The sequence below is a fragment of the Poecilia mexicana genome, unplaced genomic scaffold, assembly GCF_051168715.1.
Source record: "Poecilia mexicana isolate PSO_F unplaced genomic scaffold, ASM5116871v1 scaffold_1, whole genome shotgun sequence".
NCBI classification, from domain to species: domain Eukaryota; kingdom Metazoa; phylum Chordata; class Actinopteri; order Cyprinodontiformes; family Poeciliidae; genus Poecilia; species Poecilia mexicana.
In genome coordinates this window covers 16,452,900-16,479,719 of record NW_028263370.1, presented here as the reverse complement: position 1 = coordinate 16,479,719, position 26,820 = coordinate 16,452,900, and the positions used below count along the sequence as shown (strand labels likewise).

Sequence of the window (26,820 nt, the reverse complement as noted above, 5' to 3'; positions counted from 1 at the left end):
TTCTTAGTAAAAACTTACATTTTAAATAGTATTCTAACCAAATTTAACATTTAACGTATCACATTACTACTCCAGAATTACGCTGCTCATGGTGGAAGTATGTTGGACTAGGTAGGTAGTTCAATTTTTGTTTAGGCTTTGGATGTTTTGAGCAATTATTCCCTCTGGTGTCGGACACTGTACATCTGCAATGATTTTTGCTCTTATATTTTTACTTTTGGGTAGTCATTATGACGCATAACCTTGGCAACATGGTATAGATACTTGTGAGCAACTGATTAGCATGTCAAAAGCTCAAATGATACCTGAACTACGACCCCAAATCCTAAAGGAGCTTGAAAAGGAGGATTCCTGGATGAAGAGCAGGATGAAAGAGCAGAGGGAGGAGGAAGTTCAATCCACCTTTTCCATCAATGACAATAAATATGGATTATATCCCCAACTCCAACATCTCTCACAACGGCTTTCTATACTCCAAATAGATTTAAAGAGGTGCTGCAGCATCAAATGAGATGGATAAGCAGTGCTTACCACTAAATAATGGAGTCATCCAGGACAAAATATTTATATCCTTACTGTGAAATATTTAATATTGTGTTTGCGTTCTGATTATTTCTGGGTTGTGTATTATTGCTGTAAATGTTTTGCCTTATCTATTCCTCAGCGTTGAGCTTCATCATACAAACATGAATTTCAGTTTGGTTCTGCTTTTACTCTCAATAAAGGCATTTAAATATTAAAAATAAAAGTGAAATGATGACACCAATAAACAGACATGTTGTTCACTGCAGGATTTCTTTATAAAAGATGTCACTTCATGTTTTATGGTACTTCATTGTACACAAGGAAAACCCACACAATCATACAGTTTCAAAACAAACTACTCCTGTACTCTAAATGTCTTATATAAAATGGGATCAATTGTTGTTAATGCAACAAGTATCCTTGTTGTACTCTCATGGGACCATTTATGAAGAATGTACAGCAGCGACATCCGCTGCACAGAGAAAAAGTTTGTTATCCTTATGACTTTGATATCAACTATTCCGATCCTGGGAAAAAACAAGTGTGCAACCATTGAGCTTAAAGATTTAATGCTCCTGAAAGAAATGGCTTATTTTATGTAAAACAGGGGTGTCCAAACTTTTGCAACATGAGCCAGAATCCCATAGTTGACAATACTCAGGGGCCATATTGTTTTTCTGACTTGAAGCGCAAAATAAGTAAAAATTTTTATAAGCTCATCAACAATTTAAACATTATTGAAACAAAGTGGCAACTTTGTCATAATAAATGGTGGATAGTTTCCGAACGTTTTGGCTTATCTGACCGAGAAACATTTGCTGGATGTTTACAGCTACTTACAATGAAATTAAAATTAAAATAAAATACGGCAAGTAAAATAAAAATTTCTTGTGTCCAACACTTTCAATTAAAGACAAATTAAATTTGTGAACAATTAAATTCTTGTGCTAAAAAAATGATAAAAAGTTCCTGCTGGAGGGTCAAATTTGTTGCGTTCTCAGAGGGCCATACAAAATGGTTCCAAGGCCATAAATGGCCCCCGACCCACACTTTGGACACCCCTGATGTTGAAGACACTCTGGTAGCATGTAGTTAATATGTAACAACATGATACATCACAGTTTAGTGTTTTCCTTTGCTAATCTGTGTGCAGTATAGCTTTAATGCTGACTTCTGAGTGTTTTTCTGCTACACTTTTAAATTACATCTACTGATCAAAGTACGCAATTACAAAAAAAAAGAAAGAAATGTGCTGTATGCTGAATAATGCACAAATGAAGCATTAAATACAGCTTATTTGCAAATTACAGACATAAAATCAAAGCAGCACAGTTTTAAAAAGATGTTTGTGGACATCAGAATAATCCACAGCAGTGGTTTTTTTATAGCCCATAAATTACCAAATTTTGAGCACAGACTCTGTGGTTTTCTTTCATCACTGCACACTTTTTAAATCAGTTTACAAAGGGTGACAGAACACACAGAAGTAAAAATGTAAGGCATTGGTTTGAGAGGCCACAGAGAAAACCCTAAACAGTCGATGGTACACGAGCCAATCGTAGGCCAGAGTTTTCTCTCCGGTGTACACCGACTGGATGAAGGGTTTTATGTTTATGTTTCTTTGCTGTGATGGAGCTTCTAAGCCCGACAACTACCTGCCCTAGCTCTGATTTAGTCAGATCACAATCTTTAAAAAGCAGACACACCAAACTCTCTTCAGTCTCTTCGTTCATTCACAGTGTAATTAATAGCAGACGAGAGCTCGCATCGTCCGGCGGGAGGCTGGATCTTCGACGAAGCCTTTAAAAATACCCAACATTCCTTCCTCAGAGGCCTGCGGTTCCGGTAAATTAGCAGAGGTCCGAGACGTAATCGAAGTCTCTGAAGCTCTCCTGGTCTCTACGGGAGAGCGAGCGCGTCTCGCGTGGCGGCGTCAGCGCCGGAGGCTCCGTGGTGAACTCCTCGTCAAAGTTGCTGACGTCTTCCTTGCTGCGAATAGACGGGACGAAGGGAGGGGGAACCTTCCTCTGCAGCAGCGCCTCCCAGTCCACGTTCTGGACGGACAAGAACACAGAAACGATCCGTTTTTGGTTCGTTTTTTAAAAACAAGGCAGAGTGGATGTGAATACTCCTGATTGCACTGAATGAACAAGTTAAAACTGAGTTGTTTTTACATATTTGGACAAGTTTCTGAAGCCATTAGTGAATTTAAATGTTCTGGTGCAAAGTTATCAAAGAAATTTCTAATTCAGTATATTTATGTCTGTGTTTGAAAACTAAACGTTCAGAGTTAATTCAACGATGTTTCTCTGTATCGGATCAGTATCAATCCGATACCAAAGCTAAGGTATCTGTATCGTTATCGAAAGTGAGAAAAGTGGGTCGGTGTATCCCACCGTAAAATTTGAGAACTTTTCAAGCATTTTCAAGGTAAGTTTTCAAACTTTGGCAGCACCAGTTTGACGATAGAAACAATACAAATTAATTTAAAAAAAGACAGTTTCAATCCACAGTTATGCGGCAAAATTTGTTACTAATATTAATGTCTTGTGACAGTATTCTGCATTAGACAGCAGGGATAAAATAAACTAAAATATATAAAAAAATGTATGTTTTGAAATGTCTCTGACACACCTTACACACCTGAGAGGTCAGACAACAACAAAAACCATACTCAATTAACAAAAAAATCCCCCAATTTTAGTAATATTGTTAAAAGTATAAAATCACAGACCAATAAGCAACAGAGATTAGGACCAATAAAAATTCATTACATTGAAACAATCCAAACAAATCATGTTAAGGTAAATTACCTTCCTGCTTAAATTAAATATAATAGACAAAGAAAGTCACACAGAACTCTAAAAATGTTCTTGGTAAGTTTTCCAGCATTTAATAAATTAAAATTATTTTGGTAATTCCAACTGATCTAAAACGAGAAAAGTTTCGTCTAATTTAACTTCAGACAGTGAGAAAAAATGTCTTTTTATTAAGTGTATCAACATGTAAATAATGTGAAAACAGATTGCACTGTACAGTTTGAATATCAAGTACTTTCAAGGACTTTATACAAAGATCAAGCATTTTCAAGGAACTCAAGGACATGAGCCTTGTTTTTATTCTAAGTGTTGAGAGAAGCGAGTAAAACTGGACTCGATCGTACTCACTCTGAAAAACGGCTGCTTCTTCACCTCCTCTGCATCCTTCTCTCCTGATCCCAGCCTTCTCTCTGGATTCCTCCTCAACAGCTGCACACAAACACCAACAAATTACCAGGAGTTTATTCCCCTAATCAGCTGTGCTCATCCATGTAGCTTACATATGTTGTCATGCAGCAACTAGAAACTTTTAACGCATTTTATTGGGATTCCATGAAACAGAGCAACACAAAGTAGTGCAGAATTACTAAGGGTTGATATTTGCTGTTTGTTCTAAAATATGTTTTGAAGTGCATTTATGTGTAAATTTCCAAGTTGTTTGCAGCTGATGCACTTGAAAATTTTATGCAACCCCATTTATCCACCCCAAAGCAACTTACTGCCTTCAGAAACAGTCAGCCCCTACAGGATTGAGAGACTTTTGTAATTTTTTGCAATCAAAATCACTGATTCTGTGGTGCTATTTTACAAATATTTGCAAGAAATGTTGTGATATTTTCCTTGAAACCCCTGTTAAAATCGACAAAAGTTAAAGTAAGTCACTTAAACCCATTTTTTAAACCATTTTTGAAAAAAAAAAAAGAAATTGCAAAAAACTATGCTTTTTTATTTTATATATATTTTAATTGCAATAATTAGGCTATAAATTTATATATATTTACGATTTTGCTATTGGTACTTGTAGATAATATTTTACTATATCGAGAAGATAATTTTATATTTTTTACTTTTTGCCTATTTTATAAAGTAGCATTCTTGCAGACAGTAAGTTTTTCATTGCACAGGGAAACGTTTTTATCGTGACAAATACTGAACCTGAGATTTAGACTTTTACAGGATTTTGGAAACCACATATTGCCCTTCAACTTTACAATTGTTTACACCTAAATGTTAATAATAATAATAATAATAATAATAATAAATAAAGTCTTTATTGTGTATCCCGAAGCCGACAGGAACAATATTCTTACTCGTCTCATGATGCCAATGGCCTCAGTGGAGAGGAAGCGGGGGTAGCGGACTTCGTCATTCACAATGCTGTCGAACACCTCCTCTTCATCATCACCAGGGAATGGAGACTACAGAACAAACACAAATACTGTCAAGCAATTTATGTCTAATCCATCTAAGAGATTTGGGATAAAATGTGCCTAATTTCAAGACAGTTCTGGAAAACGGTTAAATAAATTTGGTAAAAAAAAAAAAAAAAAAAAAAGCATCTTGGAGAAAAATGACTCCAAGTTCCTAGCAGTGGTACTAAATGCTAAGCTATGATAAACCAAAGTGACTCCGAGTAAAGCTTTAAGATCTGAGAGAAAAAATCTCAGTATAGTCAGAACTTATGTGGATAATTCAAGCAGCTGGACCCAATCATCAAAAAAGTCAAAGTCAAAAGCCTTTTATTGCCATTGAGGCTACAGCACAACGAGATGTACACTTGTAAAATAAGCCTATCAGACGCCAATCTAAGGATATGCTCACACTGCAGCCTGAAGTGACCCAATCCGATTTTTTTTTCCTTAATGCGACATGGATCTGATCTTTTCATGACAGTTTGAATAACACAAATCGATTTTTTTTTTTCGAATGCGACCCAATCTACTTTGATATGTTGTCCTAAATTCGATACTTATCTGAACCTCATTGATGCTCGACAAATTTCACTATTCTGTGTCCTGAAACGCGCCAGCGAGAAGAAAAAACAATGTGCTGGTTCCGGTCGGACAACAACCTCATGCTCCTCCATTAGCATCCACGTTTACTTCCGCAAACAGTGAGCACTTCTTCTTCTACTACTTTTTTTATGACGGTTGGCAAAACGAGAGGGAAAAACAATAAGCGTTATTGCGCCCTCTGCTGCGCATGCGGGACACCTTCAGGTCATTTGCAGTTCACACCGGAGATGGCAAGCAACCACGCCAATAATAAACAAATGAATAAATAAAATTTCACAAAAAGAGAGAAAAAAAATCAGATTTTTGTCACTGATATGGAAAGACTCTCGTTAAAAATCTTTAAGTTTGGTTCTAATCACCGACTGAAACCCTTTAGGCGGCCATTTTTCTGCCTTTATAAATCTGTGAAACAGCCCCAGTCCTCACCTCTCCCACCAACATTTCATAGATGAGAACCCCGAGTCCCCACCAGTCCACGGCTCTGGTGTAAGACGTATCCGTGAGGACCTCCGGGGCCAAAAACTCAGGGGTCCCACAGAACGTGCTTGTGCGGTCCCCGTAGCCCATTCCTGCCGAAAGAGGCAAACAAAACAAACGGTTTCTGTGAGCCGGCGTAAAGTAAGAACCTACCGCTCTGCATCGTCAATATCCACCTTCTTTGCAAAGCCCAAAGTCAGCAATCTTTACGTAACCATCCATGTCTAGCAGCAGGTTGTCGAGCTTGAGGTCTCTGCAAGCGACAAGAAATGTAGGTGAGATGCGTCTGTTCACAGCTTACCATCATAAAGTACCTAGAAATATTTCAGAGTACGTTTTCATTCTGGCAAACTTTAGCTGAGGCCTGTCCAAATGTTTTGCAACAAGCCAGAATCTCAAAGTTGAAAGCAGACTCATATTTGTGTCCATTCCCTTCTTCCCTGCACAATGTGAGTATCATAGCTTTGTATTTATTTTTAAACTGGTTGATGAGTGGGCATTGTTTTAGTTCCAAATTCATTTCGTTCCATTGTCTGACTCCAGTTACAGTGATACTAAATCTGTTCAGATGCTACATATTTTGAAATTCAGCGTTCACCTTAAGTTGTGCCCACCCCCTCTTTCATAAAACATTTCCTGAAGATGTTCAGGTAACAGATCATAACAGATTTTACACATGGATAGTAGAGGTGTGCCGATCGATCGGCTGATTTCCATTAAAAAGTGTATGATCGGTGATCGCCCATCACGGTCTCTTGTTGCCGATCACCTGTACCTCACTTTGCAGCCTCCGTGTGCAGCTTATCTCCTCTTTCCTTCACACTGCTCAAGCGCGCAGCAACAAATCCTGCCGTGTGGAACTTGAACGCTCTGAGTGTGAATGGTGGAAGTTTGCGTGTTGCGGCGGAAAATTACCTCGGGGGTGAAGAAACACGTCAAAATGCATCAACTCAACGAATCTAATGTGACATTTAAAAAACAAGCGCTTGACGGAGTTCGGCTACATCGAGGCTCAATGCAGGAAAAAAGGACATCCGGAAGCAGCGCACAACTACCAACACTCTCCCAGATTAGCATCACGGTCAGAAAGCTAAACAAATAACCTGAAAGATAATTCAAGTCTTCGAGCTAGCGGTGTAAGACGCTGGTTCTGCTGTCACTCTTGGACCGCCGCTACGCGCTACTGGTAGTAATATTTCACAGACGTAGCGCCGCTCAACCTCACCAGAGAGTGAACTCTCACATCAAATATCTGCTTAAAGCTCCAGCACGTAACTTAAAAAAAAGATGTTACATATGTATTAAAATATGTCTATTATGTCTAAATTAGGTGAATTTATTGCCAGATAATTTTTAAATTTTGCCAGATAACATAGGATCATTTATACCTAAACCGAAAAATGAACAGCCACTCCAGGTGATCGGCCTCATGATGATCGGTATCGGAATTGGCAGCAAAAAACCTGATCGGAGCATCCCTAATGAATAGTACAGTTTGATATTTCACAATAACCTGCAATTTTAATAAATTGGACTTAAAGGATTTATGTTCGTAGGAAAACTAGCATTGTGTGTGACTCTGACGGCTCTCTTTAGCAGCACTGCTAGTGGCTGTAATTAGATCTGATTTAGAGAAGAAGATGCTTGGTGGAGAATGTTAGAAGAGTCGGTAGCTCATGTTCTCACCAACGTAAAGATCAAATGTGTGTTTGAGTGACTTTCACTCACCTGTACACAATCTTATGGTCATGAAGGAACTGAAGTCCAAGAACCACACAGGCAGAGTAAAACCTGAAACCAAAGGAGCAGCGTGAGGAACTGAGATGAAATCTGAAGTCAGTCACCAAACTTTCTGCATGATCAGACACACAGATGCAACAAACAATTATTTTAGTAATTGATTATTTTGGCGATTAATTGATTAATCGTATGCAGAAATTGACACATTCTACTGATTTTTCATTGAACCACTTAAGTTTTCTTTAATGAAATATTTAAAATACATGAAAAGATGCAAATAAACTTAAATATCTTTTCAATGTAAGAAAATAAATATTTTGTTGCCTAAAATGCAATAACATGGTATTCCATTAGTGGATATAATTTTGAAATCTTAAATAGAAAATGTAAATAGTTTTGTAATCTTTTGGCTTAATGACTGCTCTATGTTGTTCTTTCGGCAAATTACCTTTTTTGAGTCTAGTTAACAATAAACCGATTACTAAATTAGTTGACGATTATGTAGATTACATATAAAATATAACATATATGAAAACAGGATAAGAGACTGTACAGTAAATATACAATACAAGAAAATAATTTTGTACAGTTATTAAAATTATTTAACATTAACACCTATAGTCTATGCTAAGTGTTATCTTAGCAAAAGCAAAAAATATGTAATTATTTATTCATATAAATGAGGTCTGAATTCTCCCCTACTTAGTTTGTCCCTAATTAAGAGGATTAAAATATTATCATTTTGTAATTAATAATAGTTTTTCGCTTTCCTTCAAACTATGTTGCATGCTTTGTGTTTATGCTAATCAGTTCTGGCTAAAGCTCACTAAACAGATCCACAGACTACAAAACAGTTTCCACAAAGCAGTGATCATTAGAACTTATTTGTAGAAGGATTTGCGATGTAATATGCAAAATACGTATTTTCCGGACTACAGAGTGCACCTCCCTATAAGCCGCACCTACAAAGTAAAAAAAAACAAAACAAAACAAACAAACTGGAAACGTACATATAAAATCTGGTATCTCAGCAGCTCTCGGTTTTTCACAAGGACGCAGCTCTGCGTTTCCAACGCGGAACCATGGATTCGCTCACAGCGAGCTTAGTGCAGCGGCTACCGATCTGCTAATACAGATCGATACCCTTCCACTTAAAAGCTGCATCATATAAACTTCTTCGTGTTGTTTCCATAACGAGGGGGTATGAGTTTGAGAACATTTCTCCGTCGTGCCTGCTGCTATCATGTGCTTGTTCTAAATGAAAATTAGCACTTTCTTCTTTGATTTCCAATTCTGACTTCCAATGATTCACTTCCTGCTAAAGCGCCCCCTGGAGGTTGAAGAAAAATCCACAGAAAAGCCGCTTCGGGCTGTAAGCGTGGGGAAAAAAAGCTTATAGTCCGAAAAATGCGGTATACTCCAGTTCAATAGTCTGTATCCATTCCTTCTTTATAATGTTGGAAATACCTTGTTTAAGTTAAATAAGTCACCAAAATATGGAATATTGCACTAAAACACCAGAAAAAGCTTAATTCTGATTGGAAAGCATGTTAGACTTTCTGAAACACACACACACACACACACACGCACGCACACACACACACGCAGAGGCATCACGTACACAGCTCTTGGCTCTGTGAAAACGTCGGTGTGGATGTGCATCATCAGGTCGCCTCCCGCCGTGTACTCCATGACGAAGCAAACATGCTCCGGCGTTTGGAAGCACGCAAACAGGTTGACCAGGAAGGGATGGTGAGACATGTTCACGATCTCAAAGATGCGCTTCTCACACATCAGACTGGCAGCGGGAAAAAACAAAAGAGATTAAAACAATAGGGAAAAGGTGAAATACACACAGAATTACAGAGAATTGTTTTATTTTGGTCGATGGGCTGAAAGATGAGCTGTTTTTACTGTAAATCAGGACAAAGCACACAGAGCTGTGTGTCTAAAGGAGATCTAAACCTTTTTGATCAAACACAGTGTCACGGTTGAGGAATAAACACACACCTTTCCACCTCATCCCGAGCGATTATGTCTCCTTTTTTCAGGGCTTTGATGGCGTACATTGTGCCCGTCTTCCTGTACTCTGACAGCAGCACCTGCAGACACACAAACACATTTTGTTTCACCGGAGGAACAAAACACCAAAGAAACTTTCAACTAATCCCGTTTGTAGGTTTATGTATTCTGATAAGACTCACAGGTTTCATTAAATGTCAATAGGGAGTTTTGAACAATAAACGTCTCATTTGCATTTTAGAAACAACTGACACAAATAACGTCCTACATTTTTGTGGAGCAGACAAATACTTTGGTAATTAATCAGAAATATATCCATGCAAATCTTCTGCATTTTTATTCTCATCTGGACTTTAATTTATTATCATGACAAGAAGTTTGAGTTATTGTGTCATGAGAAAATTCAGTTGTTGATGGTAAGTAAAAACCAAAACTGACAACATGATTGGAAATGTTATTTTTCTTATTTACTCTATTGTTCCATGAATGCATGTATAAATATCAGTAAATTCAGAAATATTAAATGCAGTCACTTTGTGATGTTTTCGGCATTTAATTAAGTCATAAATTTCAGAATTTATAATTTTTTTTAAATGGGAAAATTAATCAAATTTCCAAATAAATGCATTTATTGACACCTTTTCTTAAGTAAGTGGCTTCCTGAAGAAATCTGTTTCAAATTCTAATTTTCAAGAACAATATTTGAGGTTGTGGTACTATAAATGCTGTGCCATACAGTTACCTAAAATTAAGTAATAAGTAGCTTTTTTTAGAATCACATTATCGTTATCGTAATAGTCCGACAGAAAAAGAAGTACATTTCCATGTAAAAAACCCAATAAATTGAGATTAATCTCAGGAATTTTCTGAAAAACATAAGAAAATTTTACTTTAAAAAGTAAAAAAATTTGCAAGAAAAAAAATTCAAATGTTTCAATCTGAGAAATTTTCTAAAAAAAAAAAGAAAACATGAGAATTTTTGAGTTTAAAAAGTCTAACATTTTTTACTTCAAACTCAGAATTTTACAAAAGTAAAAAATTTTCAATCTTTTTATTTTTGCATAAATTAACTCCTCTTTCCATTTCTTGCTATAGTATTGTGGTACTATTGTGGTACAATAGTACCACAAAATATCACAATAAAATTCGGAGTCCATGTAGCCCAACCTTTAAGCTAAAGAGAGAGAAAGGAAAGTAAATTTGTGACGGTTACCTTCCCAAAGTGTCCCCTTCCCAGCACAGCAATGAGCTTGAAGTCCTGAATGGACAGAGGTCCTTTCTTCTGCCTAAGAACAACAAATGGAAAAAATTTAAAAACACAAGGCTCAAAGAAAGCACAAACTGCACGTAGAAAGAGACAAACCAAACATCCAGTTTGGAAACTGCAGCTTATATTAAAGAGTTAAATGCACCCCAGGTTGTGTTTTAGTGTTTGTACCTGTTAGCAGGTGGGGTTCGGGCAGGGGACTTGGGGATTTGGTCGTGGGGAGAGAGGGACTCGATGACTGCCGGGTGATCCTTCAGGAGAACGTTAGGAAACAGACATAAAGGACAAAAAAAAACATGCCGAGGCAGAGGTGAGAACACACAATGGTAGACGAGGGACAAGGCTTGGAGGTAACACATCGGCTCCTGTGCTGCGCTTAGCTTCTGCACTGAGTCTTTATCAGTTAGTGGAGGGACAGCCTTTGTTTTTTTTAAATCATAAAATAATGCTGAAAGTGCAAATTTAGAAATCCCTGCTCACACACCTCCCCTACTTCCTGGTTTTCCTCTTTCTCTGCCTGCCTCACTGGAGTGAGAGTGTCCGTTTCTCTCTTCAAATCTCCTCTTATCGGACAGTCGTTGTCCAGACTCAATTTCTCCACTGAGATCTCCCTGAAAGTTTCACACGGACACGACGACAGGCCGACGTTGGCATGACAACGGACAGACACGGAACAAAACACAACAGGAGCGTTAGACACAGGGCCGTGAAAGCATCACAACCAGTCACAGGAGAAAAGGATCAAGGAAAGGTTTCATGTCCACATCGAGCCGCCTGGAGCGTCTGACCTGCGTGGTGAACAGAAATATCTCTCGTCTCACCCAGAGTTCAGAGTCAGGCTGTGAGTGTTGGGACTGTAGGTTCCCGAGTTGTTCACGGTGGGAATTGCGTTTCGGAGCAGCCTCACCCACGTCCCGATGTCCACGTTCATCTGACGCGCCCGGAGGAACGCCTTGCCTGGAAGAACGAACAGGAAGAGTCACTATCGTCTCACTAACTGTATTGCTGGAACATTTCAGGCAAATAAAATGACATCAAATCACTTCAGTTTTCATTTTGTTCAGCTTTGAATAACTTTTCTGTAATTCAGTTAGTATTTTATATTTCATATTGAAATGGTAAGAAATTTACAAGTGACTTTTCATTAAGGTCCTCTGAACATGTAAATCTAAAAAAAAAACACAAAAAACTACATATTACCCTGAACACACAGTCTATGTTGTGAAACACGGTGGTGGCAGCATCATGCTGTGGGGATGATGCTAAATAAAGGGCAGCCCAAGAAGAAAACCCTTTATATCTATAATGGCCTTGAAACAGGGCCGGATCCTGTTGCAATAAGCAATTAATCGCATGATAAATTTAAATGTTCTTGATCATTTTCATTCCAATTAATATTTTTTAAAGGGAGATTTTGTTTACAGAGACATAATAATCCACTTCATTTATGGTTTCAGTTTTTGAGTGGGGTTTGTTCTTTGTACTTATAGTTTTTGGTCGTTTCATTTTGGATATTTAAAATGTCTTCCAGTTCCAGTATAAAGTGATCTTTACTAAATTAAAGTTCATTGGTGTTTGAGAAGCCGAATTTGCATTATTATGCCGTAATCAATTTTAAATGGTCTCACAACAATATAATTGTTTATAATTCCAATAGTTACTGGGACAGTTTATCGTCCAGTAAAATTTGTTATTGTGACAGGCCAACATGGAGGGTTTTCCTAAATACAAATGCACTCCACACTTTTAAGATTTGAAAACAATGATGGAGTATTAAGATCACTGTAGATAAAATATATACAATATATTGACCATGTAGAAGCAAGTTTCTACCTAATGTCTCAGAGATTTCTACTTTAATTTAGCATTCAAAGTCTTAAAATTGTTAAAATGTAGTTTTAATATTGAAATGTTTTTTTGGGGGGGGGTTTATCATGGAAATGCTTTTTTTTTTTTTTTTGTGGAAATGTATGACTTTCCCACATAAGAGCATAACCAACATTTTTTCTTGTTTGTAAATATGTGAAATTAATCTAGAAACTTTCAGATTTTTGGCAGAAATTTACTCCTCAGTGACTGATTTTCCCCCCCCTCTCTATTGGCCTTAACACTTTGTGGTAGAACAACACTTAAAACTCCAGTAAAATCCATTAATGTTTGTAGCATACAGTGTAAAATAGTTAAATGAGTTTGAATACCTTTGTAAGGTGCTTTAAACCAGAAGAAAAACCACATAACCTCTCTAAATGAGCTGTACATGACTTGAACGCTAGAGGGCGCTGTTGCACCAAAGAGAGAACAAAACTAACAGATCTAGCGGCTGTGAGGCCACGTTTGTTTCTCTCCTTTAACTTTTCACAGCTTTAAAAAAAACAAACAAACAAAAAAACATGCACCTTGCCGATTTTTTAAAACATTTTTTTCATGTTTTATTTTTATTTTGCAATAAAGCGCTAATAGGATTATAAGCAGAAAATGCTACAGAGATCCAACAAATCAACTCTTCAGTTTAAAATGTATTAAATTTCATGAGTTGGTGGATTATTTTCTGCAAGTTATGTTTAAAACATAAAAGTATATTACCAACACATTTGCAAAAAAATATTTATTAAGAGAGATGGCATTTGTAGTTAGAAATTGGAGATTTTGTGAATTAAAATAAAGTTAGAACTGAACAAGTGGAACGTTGTGTTTGGGGAAAAAAATTTGTCTGAAAAGAGATTAGACAAATTTTCACTTTTAAGAAAATAAAATATTCTATCAAGGTATAAGGACAGTAATATAATATAACTTTTTTAAATTTATGTTCCTGTTTTTTGTTTAAGGATGTATCTACGGCTCTGGAAATAAAACCTCCTGGTTATTCCACCAAATATTTATTCCTGAACTCTTCCCGAGTTAAAACGTTAGTATTGTTGTTTTTAAATGAACATGAACTTGTTTTCTTTTATCTGAGGTCTGAAAGCGCTGCATCTTTTTCGTTATTGTGACCTTTTTTCAGTTTCTGCAAATAAATACAACATTTTTGCTTGGAATTTCAGAGACGTGTTATTAGTAGTTCGTAAAAAAAAAGAACAAAGTTCGTTTTACTCCAATATATACCTATAAAGAGAAAAATCAGAGAAACTGATCAATTTAAGTGCTCTCTTAATATCTTCCAGAGCTGTAGATGGATGGTTGATATTTATGGTAGAATGACTTTTGGGAGAAGGGTTAGACTCTCAAAAGAATAATTTTCTCTTCCAACTACTCCTTTTCATTCAAAACCTCTGTTTACATCAACATGTGACAAGTTCATTTTCAGCTGTATTTGAATGAAACGGACAAATAAATTAATGTTGAGTCTGTTCTCCCACCTTGCTGCTTTGAAAAGATTTTCTTTTGTCTTTGGAGGCGAGGAACTCTCTCGATGACCGGGTTAAAGAAGGTCACCTGGTGGACGAACACAGATAGCACAGACGACAGCTTGTTGGTAATTAGCACTGGATAAGTTAGCATGAAGGTAAAGATGGGCGTACCTCGGCCAGCAGCAGGCCCTGAGGCTCCAGCTCCAGCTGCACTCGGTGTTTCTGGTTGTCCAGGAACTCCTCCAGCTTCAGGTACTTCAGGGCGCAAAGTGAGCGATAATCCTTCCAGTAAACTGCGATCTCCAACTCTCTTGACTAAAACATTCATACTTGTATTACTCATTGCTACTTTTACGGTTTATATGTTCATGTAGACTTTTGGGAGTGCGCGTGTGTGTGTGTGTGCTGACCCTTTCCAGCTCTACAGTGAAGGTCTGATCCCAGGCCTGTTCTCCTACGGTCCTCCAGGCCGTCTGTCCGACCACGCTGTTGTCCAACTTCAGCACCGCGCTCACCTCAGCTACGAACAACAGAAATTACATCTATGAGACAAATTATACATTGGTTTTAAGAAAACGTGCACCTAACTTTGCCTCCATTGGTGGAAATGGCATAAAAATGGGCCACATTGTGTATTTTGTGGCAAATTTTAGTTCTTCTATTAGCTAAAGAGAGCAAACTGAGTCTCTTTGGCATGTTTTACCTTTATTTCCCCAACTATAATGCATTAATGAATATAAAGATGCAACTAACGATTATTTTAGTAATCAATTAATCTATTCTGATGATTAATCTGGTAAAAATAATACTGCCACATTCTGCAGAATTTCATTTTTATACAATGTTAGAAATATATAAAAAGCTGCAAACAAGTAATTAAATTCCTTTTTTAAATAATAAAATAAACATTATATCGCTTAAAATGCAATAACATCATTCTGAATGTTTGATCAAAAAAAGCATCTGCAGCTAAAAAATACTCCAAACATCAACATGTAAAAAGCTTGTACCTTAGTACAGTAAAGACAAGACAAAACTAACATACAAATAACTTTTATGAAAGAATTAGGAGCTTGTTCTTAGTAAATAATTCATCAATATTGACGAAAAAGTGCGAGTTATAAGCGAAATAATCTGCAGTGGAACAAAAATATTTCCCCATATTCTAAGTTAAAATGTCTTGATCCACTGGAAGAGGATTTCACATACAACTTAAAGAATTATGGACTTAAACAAGCCTGCTCTAATTAATAGCATGAATTTGAAGAATGGAAAGAATATATTAATTAGTTGAAGCAGGAAATTAAGGTTAAAACTATAATTTTAAAATATTTTGGAACAAATATCTCCCTGCAGACTTTGCAGCAGCTGGGTTAAATCATAAAACACCTCCTGAAATCAAGAGTAATGCTTACAGGAGAGTTCTTCAGTCTTGCTGGGCGTCTTCCCGCTGACAGAGCCGCTGCGTCCGTACAGTCCCTTGCTGCCTCTCATGAAGGACTTGGTGTCTCCAGGGCTGTAGCAGGGCAGCGTGACAGATGTCCCTTTGCTGCGGCCTGGGACGACCTCCAACAATCCAACGCAGCCCAGCAGCTGCACCTGCAGGGTGCCTGAGGACAGAGGGACAACAGCGCAGGTAGCAAACGACTGCAGGTCAGAGCACAGCAGGCCAAACAAACACAGTCATGCTAGTCCCACCTGCCAGCTTTTTATTCACATAGACAAGCATGGAAACTGCAAATTGGATTTCTCCATTTTGTCTCACAACTGTGGTTTTTATAGACTGCAGTTTAAGGCCAACTTGGACAGATTTGACGGCATCGTTGTGAAGGCGAGATAAAAGATAAACAGTTCTGGAGCCACTGAGTATTTGCTTGATGATGGCATTTGAGAAATTGTAAAGTCGATTGATTGTTTCATAACTGATGACTGTGTGAAGTTTATATTAGGGATGCACCGATTGCAATTCTCCGGCTGATCGCAGGTTACCGATCTTTTAAAAAGCCTAACCTGCCGAATCAGATTTTGGCCAATAATTTTTTTGTCTGAAATGTTGATCAATATAGCAAGAAAGTTGCTGAAGTAGCAACAGAGTTGGTGACCATTGTTAACTGCAAACGTGCAGAAATGACCTGGTGGACCAGTCTGTCAAAAAACCTTCCAGAGGACAGTGGTTGACTAAAATTGTCCGATCATCAATCTCCCCAAAATTAAAAAAAAAAAAAAAACCTAGTTTTTGTGATTTAAAGCACTTTTGAACCGCCTTGCTGCTGAAATGTGCTATAAAATATACTTGATTTAAATTCCACCAAAAAATTTCTACATTTATTTAGTGTATGTATAAGAACATGGACATTCTTTGATGTCAAAAAGTTGTAAATTTGCAAGAAATAAAACGTAAATTTTCCACCAACATTTTACCAAATTAACACCAACAAATTATCCGACACTGTAAAGTCAGAAATTTGCATTTAAAAAAGTTTATTAAGATTATAATGTCAGAGATTTACAACACGAATGCGTATCTGGATATTTTCCAACGTGGTCCATCTGGGCTCTTTTCCTGCATCAGAACGACATTTCCTGGGTCCAGACTCGACATGAACGCCTCTAACAGGAACCATAACGCATGCCTGAGACAAGAGAAGAAGCAGCTCCAGCATGGCTGCTTCGGGTCAGCACCCTGGACGACGAGGTTCTGATAAAGAGCCTGCATTCAGACATTTACGCCGAAAAACATCCAGATGTTCATCTCCTGGATTTACCACTTTAACCTAGGAACTTCTGGCAGTTTTGGTCAAAAATATCTGACTTTATAATGTAAAAGAATATTGTACTTTTAATACAGCAAGTTTTTATTGTTATTCATTAAAAAAAATCGTTTTTACTACGAGAGGATATCCAAAATTTTAGTCATAAATGTGTGAAAACAACCAAGAAATTCCTGAATTTTTTGGTGAAAATGTACTCCTCCATGATCAGATTTTTTTATTTTTTCTACATCGGTCCTAATAATCCACAGTAGGTTAAGAAACACTCAATGTCCCTGTATTTATTAAGTGTTGGCCTACCGGTGAGAGGAGAGGGCTTGTTCAGGGTGCTGTATTGGTTCTGCAGATAGGGGGCGCCATGGCGGGAGCTGAAGGCCGGTGAGGAGGCCAGAACCAGCTCTTCCTTGATGATGCTGGACTTTGGATGGTCCTCTGGCAGTTCTGCTAAGCGCTGGTCCAAGGAGTCCCTAAGGAGGTCCAGCCGCTGAGATGCTTCACTGAGACGGGACTGAGCCTGGAATCAGCACAATATCAGTTATCAGCTATAAACTGATAACAAGTTAGGCAATGAAGTTAGGGACCTTCATTGCCTAACTTGTCAGGCAATGAAGGTGGCATTCACACCAGCCTGCTTAGTCCGCTTTAATCAAACTGTAGGATGCTTCCCTAGAAAGTCCGGTTCGCTTGGGGAGGTGTGAATACGCAGCTGAACTCTGATGGAACAAGAAAGTGAACTCTTATTCTCCTAAAAACCTCGGTTTCGGTTCGGTTCAAGTGAACTCTGGCACAACTCAAAAGAAAATGTGAATGCAAACCGATCCAAAAGCAGGAAGTGGACTATACCGCACTGCATCCTGGATATATGGAAACAAAACAAACGTGGAAATCTAGCACTAGCAGGAGAAATAGCTCGTGGCTTTTTGCCAAAAACAAGAGAAATTCTACAACTACGACGGCGTTTTAGGGTCATTGAAGATAGAAAAAAGGGAGGAGTACATTTCTGCCAAATACTAGAAAAAGACTAAGATTGTAAGATTAATTTCTGTAATTTTCTAGAGAAAAACGTCTGAGGCTGAAAAGTCTCACACTTGCTAGAAAAAACCCCTCAAATTTTGAGATTAAAATGGAAAATTTCTAGAAAAAAATTTCAAAGTTGATGTCAGAAATTTCTAGGAAAACAGATGGAAATTTCTAAGTTTCAAAAGTAAAACAACTAAATCTGCAAAAGAACTTGTTTGATTAGTTTGGATTGTTTGACAATGCAGTGACAAATGTAACAAATGTTTCAATTCTGGTTCCCAATCATACAGACACCATCGTACACACATCAGGTGTGGAAACACCCTAAATCACATGTGTCAAACTCAAGGCCACATGTGGCCCGCCATGTCATTTTATCCGAAACGGACAGATGTTACGTCTGCAGCTCCTCCAGAAACGCCGCTCTCCTGGGTAACGTGAACCCAGAAGGCTCCATTTGTTAAATCCGCTGGATGAGTTTCTCCCAGCGGTTTCTAATTCTTCGCAGTCCTCAGTGGTTGAGCAGCGGACTGCGCATGTTACAGTCTAATTAACTTTTGCATCGTCATTTATTTCCTCAAGATAAACTACTGGCTCCTCAAATGGATTAACACAACCAGGGGCGCAACTAGATATTATTCAGGTGGATGCGAAAACATAAATGAACCATTTTTAATTTTGAAGTGTTGATTTTAATTTTGAAACCTTATTTATTGTAAACTGTTGATTTTATTTTTGAACCCTTTTTTATTTTAAAGTGTTGATTTTATTTTTGAACCCATTTCATTTTAAAGTGTTGATTTTATTTTTGAACCCTTTTTTATAGTGTTGATTTTATTTTTGAACCTTTTTTTATAATGTTGATTTTATTTTTGAACTCTTATTTATTTTGAAGTATTGATTGTCTGAAAGGCCTTAGACATGAGTTGACCTGTGTGGGGTTTGAACTGATGACCTCAGCATTACCAGCACCGTGCTCTAACCTGTTGAGCTAACTCACCTACCTTACAAGCTGATGAGTTTCCATGGATTTAAGAACTTACATGATCTTACCACAATGAAGATTTGATAAAACTGCTTATATTCTAATGTTTTTCAAAACAACATACATATTATTTTATTTTCCAGAGATTTTGTATTTTGAAGTGTTGATATTATTTTTGAACCATTTTTAATTTTCAAGAGTTGATTGTATTACAGAGATATATTTTTTATTTTAATGTGTTAATTTTACTTTTGAACCATCTTTTATTTGTAACGATTGATTTTATTTTATAGCCATTTAGCCAAGTCTCTGCAGAACCATTTGTCTCTGCTAATGACATCTTCAATATAATTTTTTGATCCCAGTCTTAGTTTATGGACTGTAATGTGAAGTTGGGTACAAGCATAAGTTTGACAGTTTGTTCACCAAGTTACTGTGCTCTCTGAGAGGATCTGTAAGTATTTGACATTGTTCCATGCCCATCGTTGACATTAGTCTTTAACAAAATTTGGATCATCTACCAGGAACACTGCAAAGAGCATGAGTTCCTGTAGTGTAGTGGTTATCATGTTTGCTTCACACGCAGAAGTTCTCTGGTTTGAAACCAGACAGAAACAGACTTTGCATGTTCTATTCATCACAGGTGTTTACTAAAGGTCAACAAGGGTTCTGTGGTGTCATGGTCTGTACTCTGAATCTAGGCATCTGAGTGTAAAACCTAAGTTGAAATTTTCATGTTGCATCTCACATCATCAACTTTGGAACCTCAAACTGAAACAAAGCAGAGAAGTTCAGTTCCTGTAGTGTAGTGGTTATCACGTTTGCTTTACACGCAAAAGGTCTCTGGTTCGAAACCAGACAGAAACAGTTTTTGTAGGCTATGCATCTTTTGGGGTGCAGTGAGACAATAAGAGTCTTCCCCTTTCGTGTTCCATGCCAAGTCGATTGGTTCATTTGCCAATCGACTTCAATGTAGGCTTCTTTGAAATCGAAGTTACTTTTCTTCAATTACCAATTGGCAGTTCTATGGCGTAATGCACATGTGTCAAACTCAAGGCCCGCGGGCCACATGTGGCCCCCCAGCATTTTATAGGCCAATGATTGACTTAAAATAGGTTTTGAGCACAAATTGACTACAAACTACATTTCAACCAAAGGTTTGTAATGCGCTTCCTAGCCAGACGCTCCACAGCGTCCGGTCCATAATCTTCAACACGCCGTCAGCTCCCGGTCAGAAAGACGCATTTAGTTCAGAGACCATGAGATGATATTCAGAAAGGATTTTTTTAATTAATTGATTTCAGTTGCCTCTGAGACTAAATTTTTGCGTAAAGTCTATAATGTCTGCCCATGTGCCTTGTTATTATTATTTGTTTGCTCACCTTTAAACACTGATTTAAATGTTGTAATTTTTAAACTGAGCAGTAATTTTTACATCCATGGAAACTCAAATGTAATATTTAAAACGTCAATACATAAAATCAGTTATTTAGCAATATGAGGTGATGTTTAATTTATTTTCAACATTGTATTTTTATACATTTATGCTGGGGGTGCCTAAATAGTTTTCCAGAACTACCATCTGCAACTTTAGATGAATTCCTTCTCTAACACACCTGGACCATTGAATCATTATAAGCCTCTACAGACCTGAATGAGGGAAGTCAACCTTTAGTTTGGGGTGTGTTTTAGCAGGGATGCCCTACGTCAATGTGGCCCATTGAGGGTGGCCAATATGCTGAAGTGGCCCTCGGTGAAATTGAGTTTGACACCCCTGCCCTAAATGGCCTTTCAGGGGTAAGGCCCATTACATAGTACTATCAAAAACAGAAGTGATCTAAATAAACACCTGAAGAGACACATTAACACATTTAAAAAACCTTAAAACACAGGATGGGAGCGAGCAGAGCATGTTTTCTTTGAACGAACCAATGGAAAGGCCTGAAACTGCGTCAGCTACAAACGCAGCTCAGCGCTTTGACGTGTGTGAGCTGAAACTGTTTGGTCCCACCTCAGACAGCGCCTTCTTGTCCTGAACCTTGTTGGCCCCGAGGAGACGCAGGACATTTTTGGCCCCCTCGGCGACGGCGTGCTCCACCCTGTAGTGATGTCTCAGCTCTTCGATGCGCAGCTCCACCCCACAGAGGTCGTGGTTCCCTGTGAGACCAAACAGCAGTGATGACAGTCACCAACTTCAGCTTCACATGAGGCGCCTCATCAGTCGGATGTCCGAGGCTCTCTGCATTGTAGCAAACTCCCCTGTGGATCCCGAGTTTGGTTAATGGCTTAATGCATGTTGTGCATTACACAAGAGTAAGAGAGCAAAGACATTAAGGCGTCTGACGGAAGATAACCAACATTAAACTCCAACCACTGATTGCTAATAGAAGCACAACTTAAACAGCAAATGGAGCAACTAAAACCCTCTCATGTCTCTGTAACTCCAGCATTGTGTAACTGAATAATTGTGGCAAAACATGAAGGATTTTATCATTTATTTAAACAACTTTGTTCTATTAGAAAATATGAATTTGCTCTAAACCAGAGGTCTGCAACCTGTGGCTCCACAGCTGCCTGTGACCCTCCACTGTGACTCCTATCGATTAATCAAAATCCTAAAATTTATTGGTCATTTTAAAAAATAGTGTCTTTAGCAGCTGAAAGCCAGATTTTAAAGTAAAAATCCAGAGGAAAAAAAAAACTGAATTTTGAGAATAAAGTTAAAATTCTGAGATTAAAGTCAGAATTTAGATTTTTAATTCTATTCTGAGTAAAGAATTTTCAGAATTTTTTTCTCAGCATTCTGAGCTAAAAAAGTCAGAATTCAGTGAAAAAGTCTGAATTTTGCAATTAAAACAAAAATTCTGAGGCTCAGGTCTGAATTCTGAGATTCAAGTACAATTTCTAAGATTCAAGTCCAAATTGAGGATAGAAAATGATAATTCTACAAAAAAAGTCAAAATGTTACAATTAAAATTACAATTCTGAGAGAAAAAATGAGAAAAAATGCAAAAGAGTCCAAAGTCTGAGATTCAAGTTCAAATTCTGAGGAAATAGTCTGAACTTTGCAAATAGAATGACAATTTTGAGATTCAAGTCTGAATTTTGAGGGGGGAAAAAAGTCAGAATCCTGAGAATAAAAGTCAGAATTATTTTTTTTATTTATTTGTGTCCTAATCCTCTTCCATAGTACGTGGCAAATTTGCTTTCGTAGTATTTCGGTGTATTTTTAACCCCAGGAGTTGCAGAAGAGGGCAAAGTATTGCAGTCGTCATGCAGAGCGGCGCATTTCCATTTACCCCCGACTCTGAGCAAGTGGCTATTTATCTCACCACAGGGAGGTAATGAAGTGCTAATGGAAGCCCGGGGAAAGCAGAGAACGAGGAGCGGCGCTCTCAGGTCCGCAGTCAAAACACTGTTGAGCTCCTTCACTTGAGAAGCAGACACAGGATCAGATCCAATCGCACCCGTGAAGCAAATTCCCAGCGAAGTGGGAATCTTAATGGCACAGCAGGCAATAAACTCAATGGAGCAGAGGAGAGGTGGGAGATAAGCAACAAACAGGGTAATTAGCCTTTAACAAGGTGTGTTTGACTTTCAAAATCCAGAGTAGGTTTCTGAAGATCAGCTTTTCAAAGCCTTGTCAGAGACGAGACAAGAGAGGAAGGAGAGAAGGTGGTGGAGGAAAGCAATGTGGGTCCTTTCTTCTCCAAATAAGGTGTTGCGCCTGGAGCCCAGACCCGGCTAGACGACCCTCCAGACGGGGCGTGGTGCCTGGAGACGGTGTGTGTACTGCACACAACTCCGGCCCAGAATGGTGTAAATAAGACAGACAGAGGCTGCCTCTCCAGCTGGAGGAGGAAAAACTAAATTTATTTATGCAACGTTGCCAAATCCCACAGAAGTTTCTGATGTGTGAAAAGTATTTGAGGTCAAACATGGAGGTCTCTCCCTGGTGAGCGTGCCGCACACACAGAATGACCTCTAAGAACAGCAGGAAAGTGTCTCGTAAAATTATTCACACCCCCAGTCTTTGTTTCAGACCAACACAAACCTCAGTGTATTTTAATGGGATAAATTGAAATTGAATCGCTTTTTGAAATAATCGTCAACTCAATTAGTCATTAACAGACTCAAAAAATGTCAAAATGCTTAAACAACATTCTCACAGGAACGATTAACCAAATCAATTACAAAAATATATATGTTTTGCACTTAAGGTAAAATCCCAAAACTCCTCAAGTAGTTTTAGCTTCACTAGTTCAGATTCTGTAAAATAAAATAAATAAAAATCCTATTATGCACCCTTTGCTATCCATCAATCGGTTAATCCAAAAATAATCAACAGATTAACAAACCTGCAATGTATTGATGTTAATTGGAATAAAAATGTCTGAGCTTTTCACATGTTTATGTTGGATGTATCTTTTAGCTGCAGATTTATTGTTCACTAAAAATGATCAAGGATTATTACATTTTAAGCAATAAATTTATATATGTTTATTTGTATCTCTTACTGCATTTTGAAACTTTTATAAAATAGGACTAAATTAAAAAAAAAAAAATCCAAAGGTGACAATTTTTAAAAATCCAATTAACTGATTATTGCGTCAGAATAATTGATTACTAAAATAATTGTTAGTTGCACCTCTATGGTAAACCCACACAAAGTAAAATGGAAGAAAACTTTGACAAAGGCATTCCCACTGATTTTACTTCAGAGAGAAAAAATGTGTTTTTTATTAGATGCATGAAAATATCTGGTTTCAAATTTAGACTTTTAATGAAGCATTTTATTATAAAACTGTGTTTGAACATAAACCACTTTCAAGAACTTTAGACACAAATCAAGCACTTTCCAAACCTTGAAAACACCTATTTGACATTAAAATATGAACCCTCGCTCACCATAATCTTAACTGCACGACAATTCAAATGGAAAACCGGTAAACAAATAAAACTTCCTTCAAATGCTCAGATTACCCAGGTTGTTCAGTATTAGAGAACAACGCTAAAGTTCAACTCTGCTCTGCAGAAATGGAAATAATTCCTCACATCATCAAAAACCTGCAGGTTTTCCACATGAAGGACATGGATGAATAAAGCATGCCCCTAAAAGGCCTCCAGTAATCTCTACTTGCACCTAAAAAGACACTCGGCAGCCGTCGGCTCCCTCACTCTGATATCAGCAGAAAAGTCCAGATTCCCCCTAAAATCTGGGATTTTTCTCCTTTTCTGTCCCGTTTTACTCTCTAAAAGCCTCCTGGGTTCTGGATGACCCTCATCAATCTTCTCATATTTCCAGCAGGAGGGTTTAAATGTCCACCGGCTTCCTCTTGCCAGCAGCGAACAGTCGTATTAAGATTTTTACATGCTTAAGGGTAAAATCAGAAGGATAAGATGCTTCAGGCCCTGATTAATGTGCCAGGTGGGCGGCTTTTTGTTTTGCTCGCTTCCATGTAAGGCCCACCTCACCTTCACAGAGAGCGAGCGCTCTGCTGTGCCTCAACCTGAGCCCTCCTCTTCATCTTCCTCCGCACACACACCCAGCAGAGCCATGTGAGGACAGAGCGGCCCCCTTCATTGATCTGTTTATGCTGCTGTGTGTCTGCCGTGCTCAGGGCGGAGCTGAAGAAAACCAGGCTCAAATGACAACATGAAGGTGAAAAAAATAAAAAATAAATAAAAGAGCTGACCTGTCACTGCCAGCTGATAACTGTTAGAAAGCAAAAGCACTGAATTTACAATCCTACAGCCGCTTAGCAAATAAAGCTGCTAAATATATTTGGTTTTAAACTGTTTTTGTTCAGCCACCTTTACAGCTGCTAGTTTTTTTTGTTTGTTGCATGTTTTTAACAACTTTAAACATTTAGAGACTGAAATTTGTCTCCTGTTGTTCTTTGAAAGCAGTTCAAGCTCAGTCTAGATTTATAGCCAGACCAGAAATCTGGGCCGACTTGGGCCAAAATAATTTGTTGATGGTCGGATTCGGGCTTCTGTGGAAGACCAAACGAGAATGCACAAAATAAAGTTGTGTTGATTCATTTATTATAGTCTGAATAAGAGTTGGCAGCTCACCCTGCTGAGGAAAGAAAGAAACGCACCTCCAACCGGCTCCGCTCCTATCAATCACACATCCCAGAGGATTTACACTCGACTCACCCTGAGGTTGCAACAAGCGACAAAATGGAGCTGAAAGTTCTTAAACAAAAGCTAAAAACAGGAAAAGCTACACTTACTTTGCTTAGACAGATGATGATATAAAAAGGAAAAGAAGCAAAATCCTAATTAAAATGATTATTCAGGTTTATTTTGGGTGCAAGTTGGAATTTTTTTATGCCCGATCTAAACTCTAATCAGATTGAGTAGAGTGTGTATGAACAGCAGCTCAAAGAGGTTCAAAGATTGTTAATTTAATTTAGGTCTGAACTTTGACTAGACCATTCTGACAGATGAATGTGTTTTGGTCTAAACAGTTCTGACTGGATGGTTGGGCTTGTTCTCCTTCAGGAAGGTCAACCTCTGACCTCTGAGGATTGCTGTCTCTTAGTTTTCTTTCATCACCATGAATGTAAATGACTGATTTCAATGCAAATTATCAGTGTTCTAATAAAGCACTAGCTAAGTCTGATGTCATTTTATTTCATTTAGTCTCATCAAACCAGAAAGCCTTTGTCGACATGTTGCTTGTGAAACAGGATTTCTTGCTCTGAAAAATGCACTCTTCCTTCTTTATTTAGGGGTGTCAGAATACAAATGGCACCCCTCATTATCAAAATTTTACCTTACTTTTCCTTCTACTTCATAATCTTATCCTCCCTGGTGTTGACCTAACACCTAAAGTCTAAATTAAACTGCAACATAAAAACTGTGGAAACGTCCAAAGGTAAAAGTTACGAACTCTGCCTGCATTAGATGCCATTAAGCAATCAGATTTCCTGATTTCATGTGTAAAATGAATGAATGAAGTGTTTCTTGTCACTTGTCCTGCAAACAGTGAACTGAAAAACCAACAAGCAGGCATAAAAATTAAACACATTTTCCCCACATATTGCTTGTTTGGTGTCCGATCCAGAACTTTTGCACTGGTGAGTTTAACACAAAAAAAACAATAAAGTCCAGAGCAGCATCTGCAGAACAGAAACCCCTGAAACAACAGCAGAGGAGGGATTTCTCTAGACTCACCCTGTGTGTCCTCGGTGTGCTCAGTGGCCTGCACGGCTTTCCGTATTTGCATCCGGATGATGTCGATTTTGGTCTTGCTGTCCTGCAGCATCTGCTGGGCCGTCTGCAACATTTTCTTATCCTGAAAACAGAAACAAGAAGAAAGTCACATGAAACGGTTCAGACTAAATCACAGAGTTTACCGTTACATGTCAGCTACAAAAACTGTGAGGGAAGCAGAAGTGTAAGAGTGACATCAAAACTAAAAACAAAAACCGACGCTGTATGAAAAGGGAAGGGAGAAAAAGACGGAGAAGGATTTAGGTTGTATGTTTTATTATAGTCTGAGTTAGCAGACGGCACATTGCTCGTTCTCAGCCACCTGGGGAGACGATGTGATGGATGTGTCCTTTACCCTGCTGAACGTGACACTGCGACTTTAGTATGTGTGTGTGTGTGTGTGTGTGTTTGTATTACCTTGTGGGGCCCATTTTCCTGATACTACGTTGTGGGGACCCACTGCTCCTTGTGGGGAAACGCTGTTGTTGGATCAGGGGTCAGATTTAGGACTAAGGTGTGAATTGAGTTTTGAGTAAAGTTAGGGTTAGGTATGTAATGGATGGGGTTAGGATATGGGTAAGGGTAAGGCTGTAGAAATGAATGGAAGT

General features: G+C 38.1%; 1 protein-coding gene and 1 non-coding gene across 3 annotated transcripts in view; one reads left to right on the top strand and one right to left on the bottom strand.

Moving 5' to 3' along the window:
- Positions 1–776: 776 nt before the first annotated feature.
- The window catches only part of pkn1a (protein kinase N1a), a 61,860-nt gene continuing 35,816 nt past the window's right edge, over positions 777–26,820 (bottom strand). For both annotated transcript variants that reach the window (XM_014986202.2, XM_014986201.2), the window contains exons 5-23: positions 26,174–26,294; positions 21,000–21,145; positions 17,284–17,497; positions 15,628–15,822; positions 14,623–14,732; positions 14,384–14,527; positions 14,222–14,297; positions 11,687–11,822; positions 11,350–11,476; positions 11,037–11,116; positions 10,812–10,884; positions 9,587–9,678; positions 9,198–9,374; positions 7,565–7,627; positions 6,013–6,089; positions 5,786–5,928; positions 4,655–4,762; positions 3,693–3,773; positions 777–2,579 (exon numbers count right to left, since the gene is read on the bottom strand). In XM_014986202.2, coding sequence (XP_014841688.2) covers positions 2,376–2,579; positions 3,693–3,773; positions 4,655–4,762; positions 5,786–5,928; positions 6,013–6,089; positions 7,565–7,627; positions 9,198–9,374; positions 9,587–9,678; positions 10,812–10,884; positions 11,037–11,116; positions 11,350–11,476; positions 11,687–11,822; positions 14,222–14,297; positions 14,384–14,527; positions 14,623–14,732; positions 15,628–15,822; positions 17,284–17,497; positions 21,000–21,145; positions 26,174–26,294 — 2,367 coding nt within the window. In that variant the 3' untranslated portion in view covers positions 777–2,375. The remainder of the gene's footprint in view (positions 2,580–3,692; positions 3,774–4,654; positions 4,763–5,785; positions 5,929–6,012; positions 6,090–7,564; positions 7,628–9,197; positions 9,375–9,586; positions 9,679–10,811; positions 10,885–11,036; positions 11,117–11,349; positions 11,477–11,686; positions 11,823–14,221; positions 14,298–14,383; positions 14,528–14,622; positions 14,733–15,627; positions 15,823–17,283; positions 17,498–20,999; positions 21,146–26,173; positions 26,295–26,820) is intronic.
- On the top strand, positions 19,783–19,855 carry trnav-uac (transfer RNA valine (anticodon UAC)). The gene has a single exon. It is a non-coding gene; the product is annotated as a tRNA-Val (tRNA).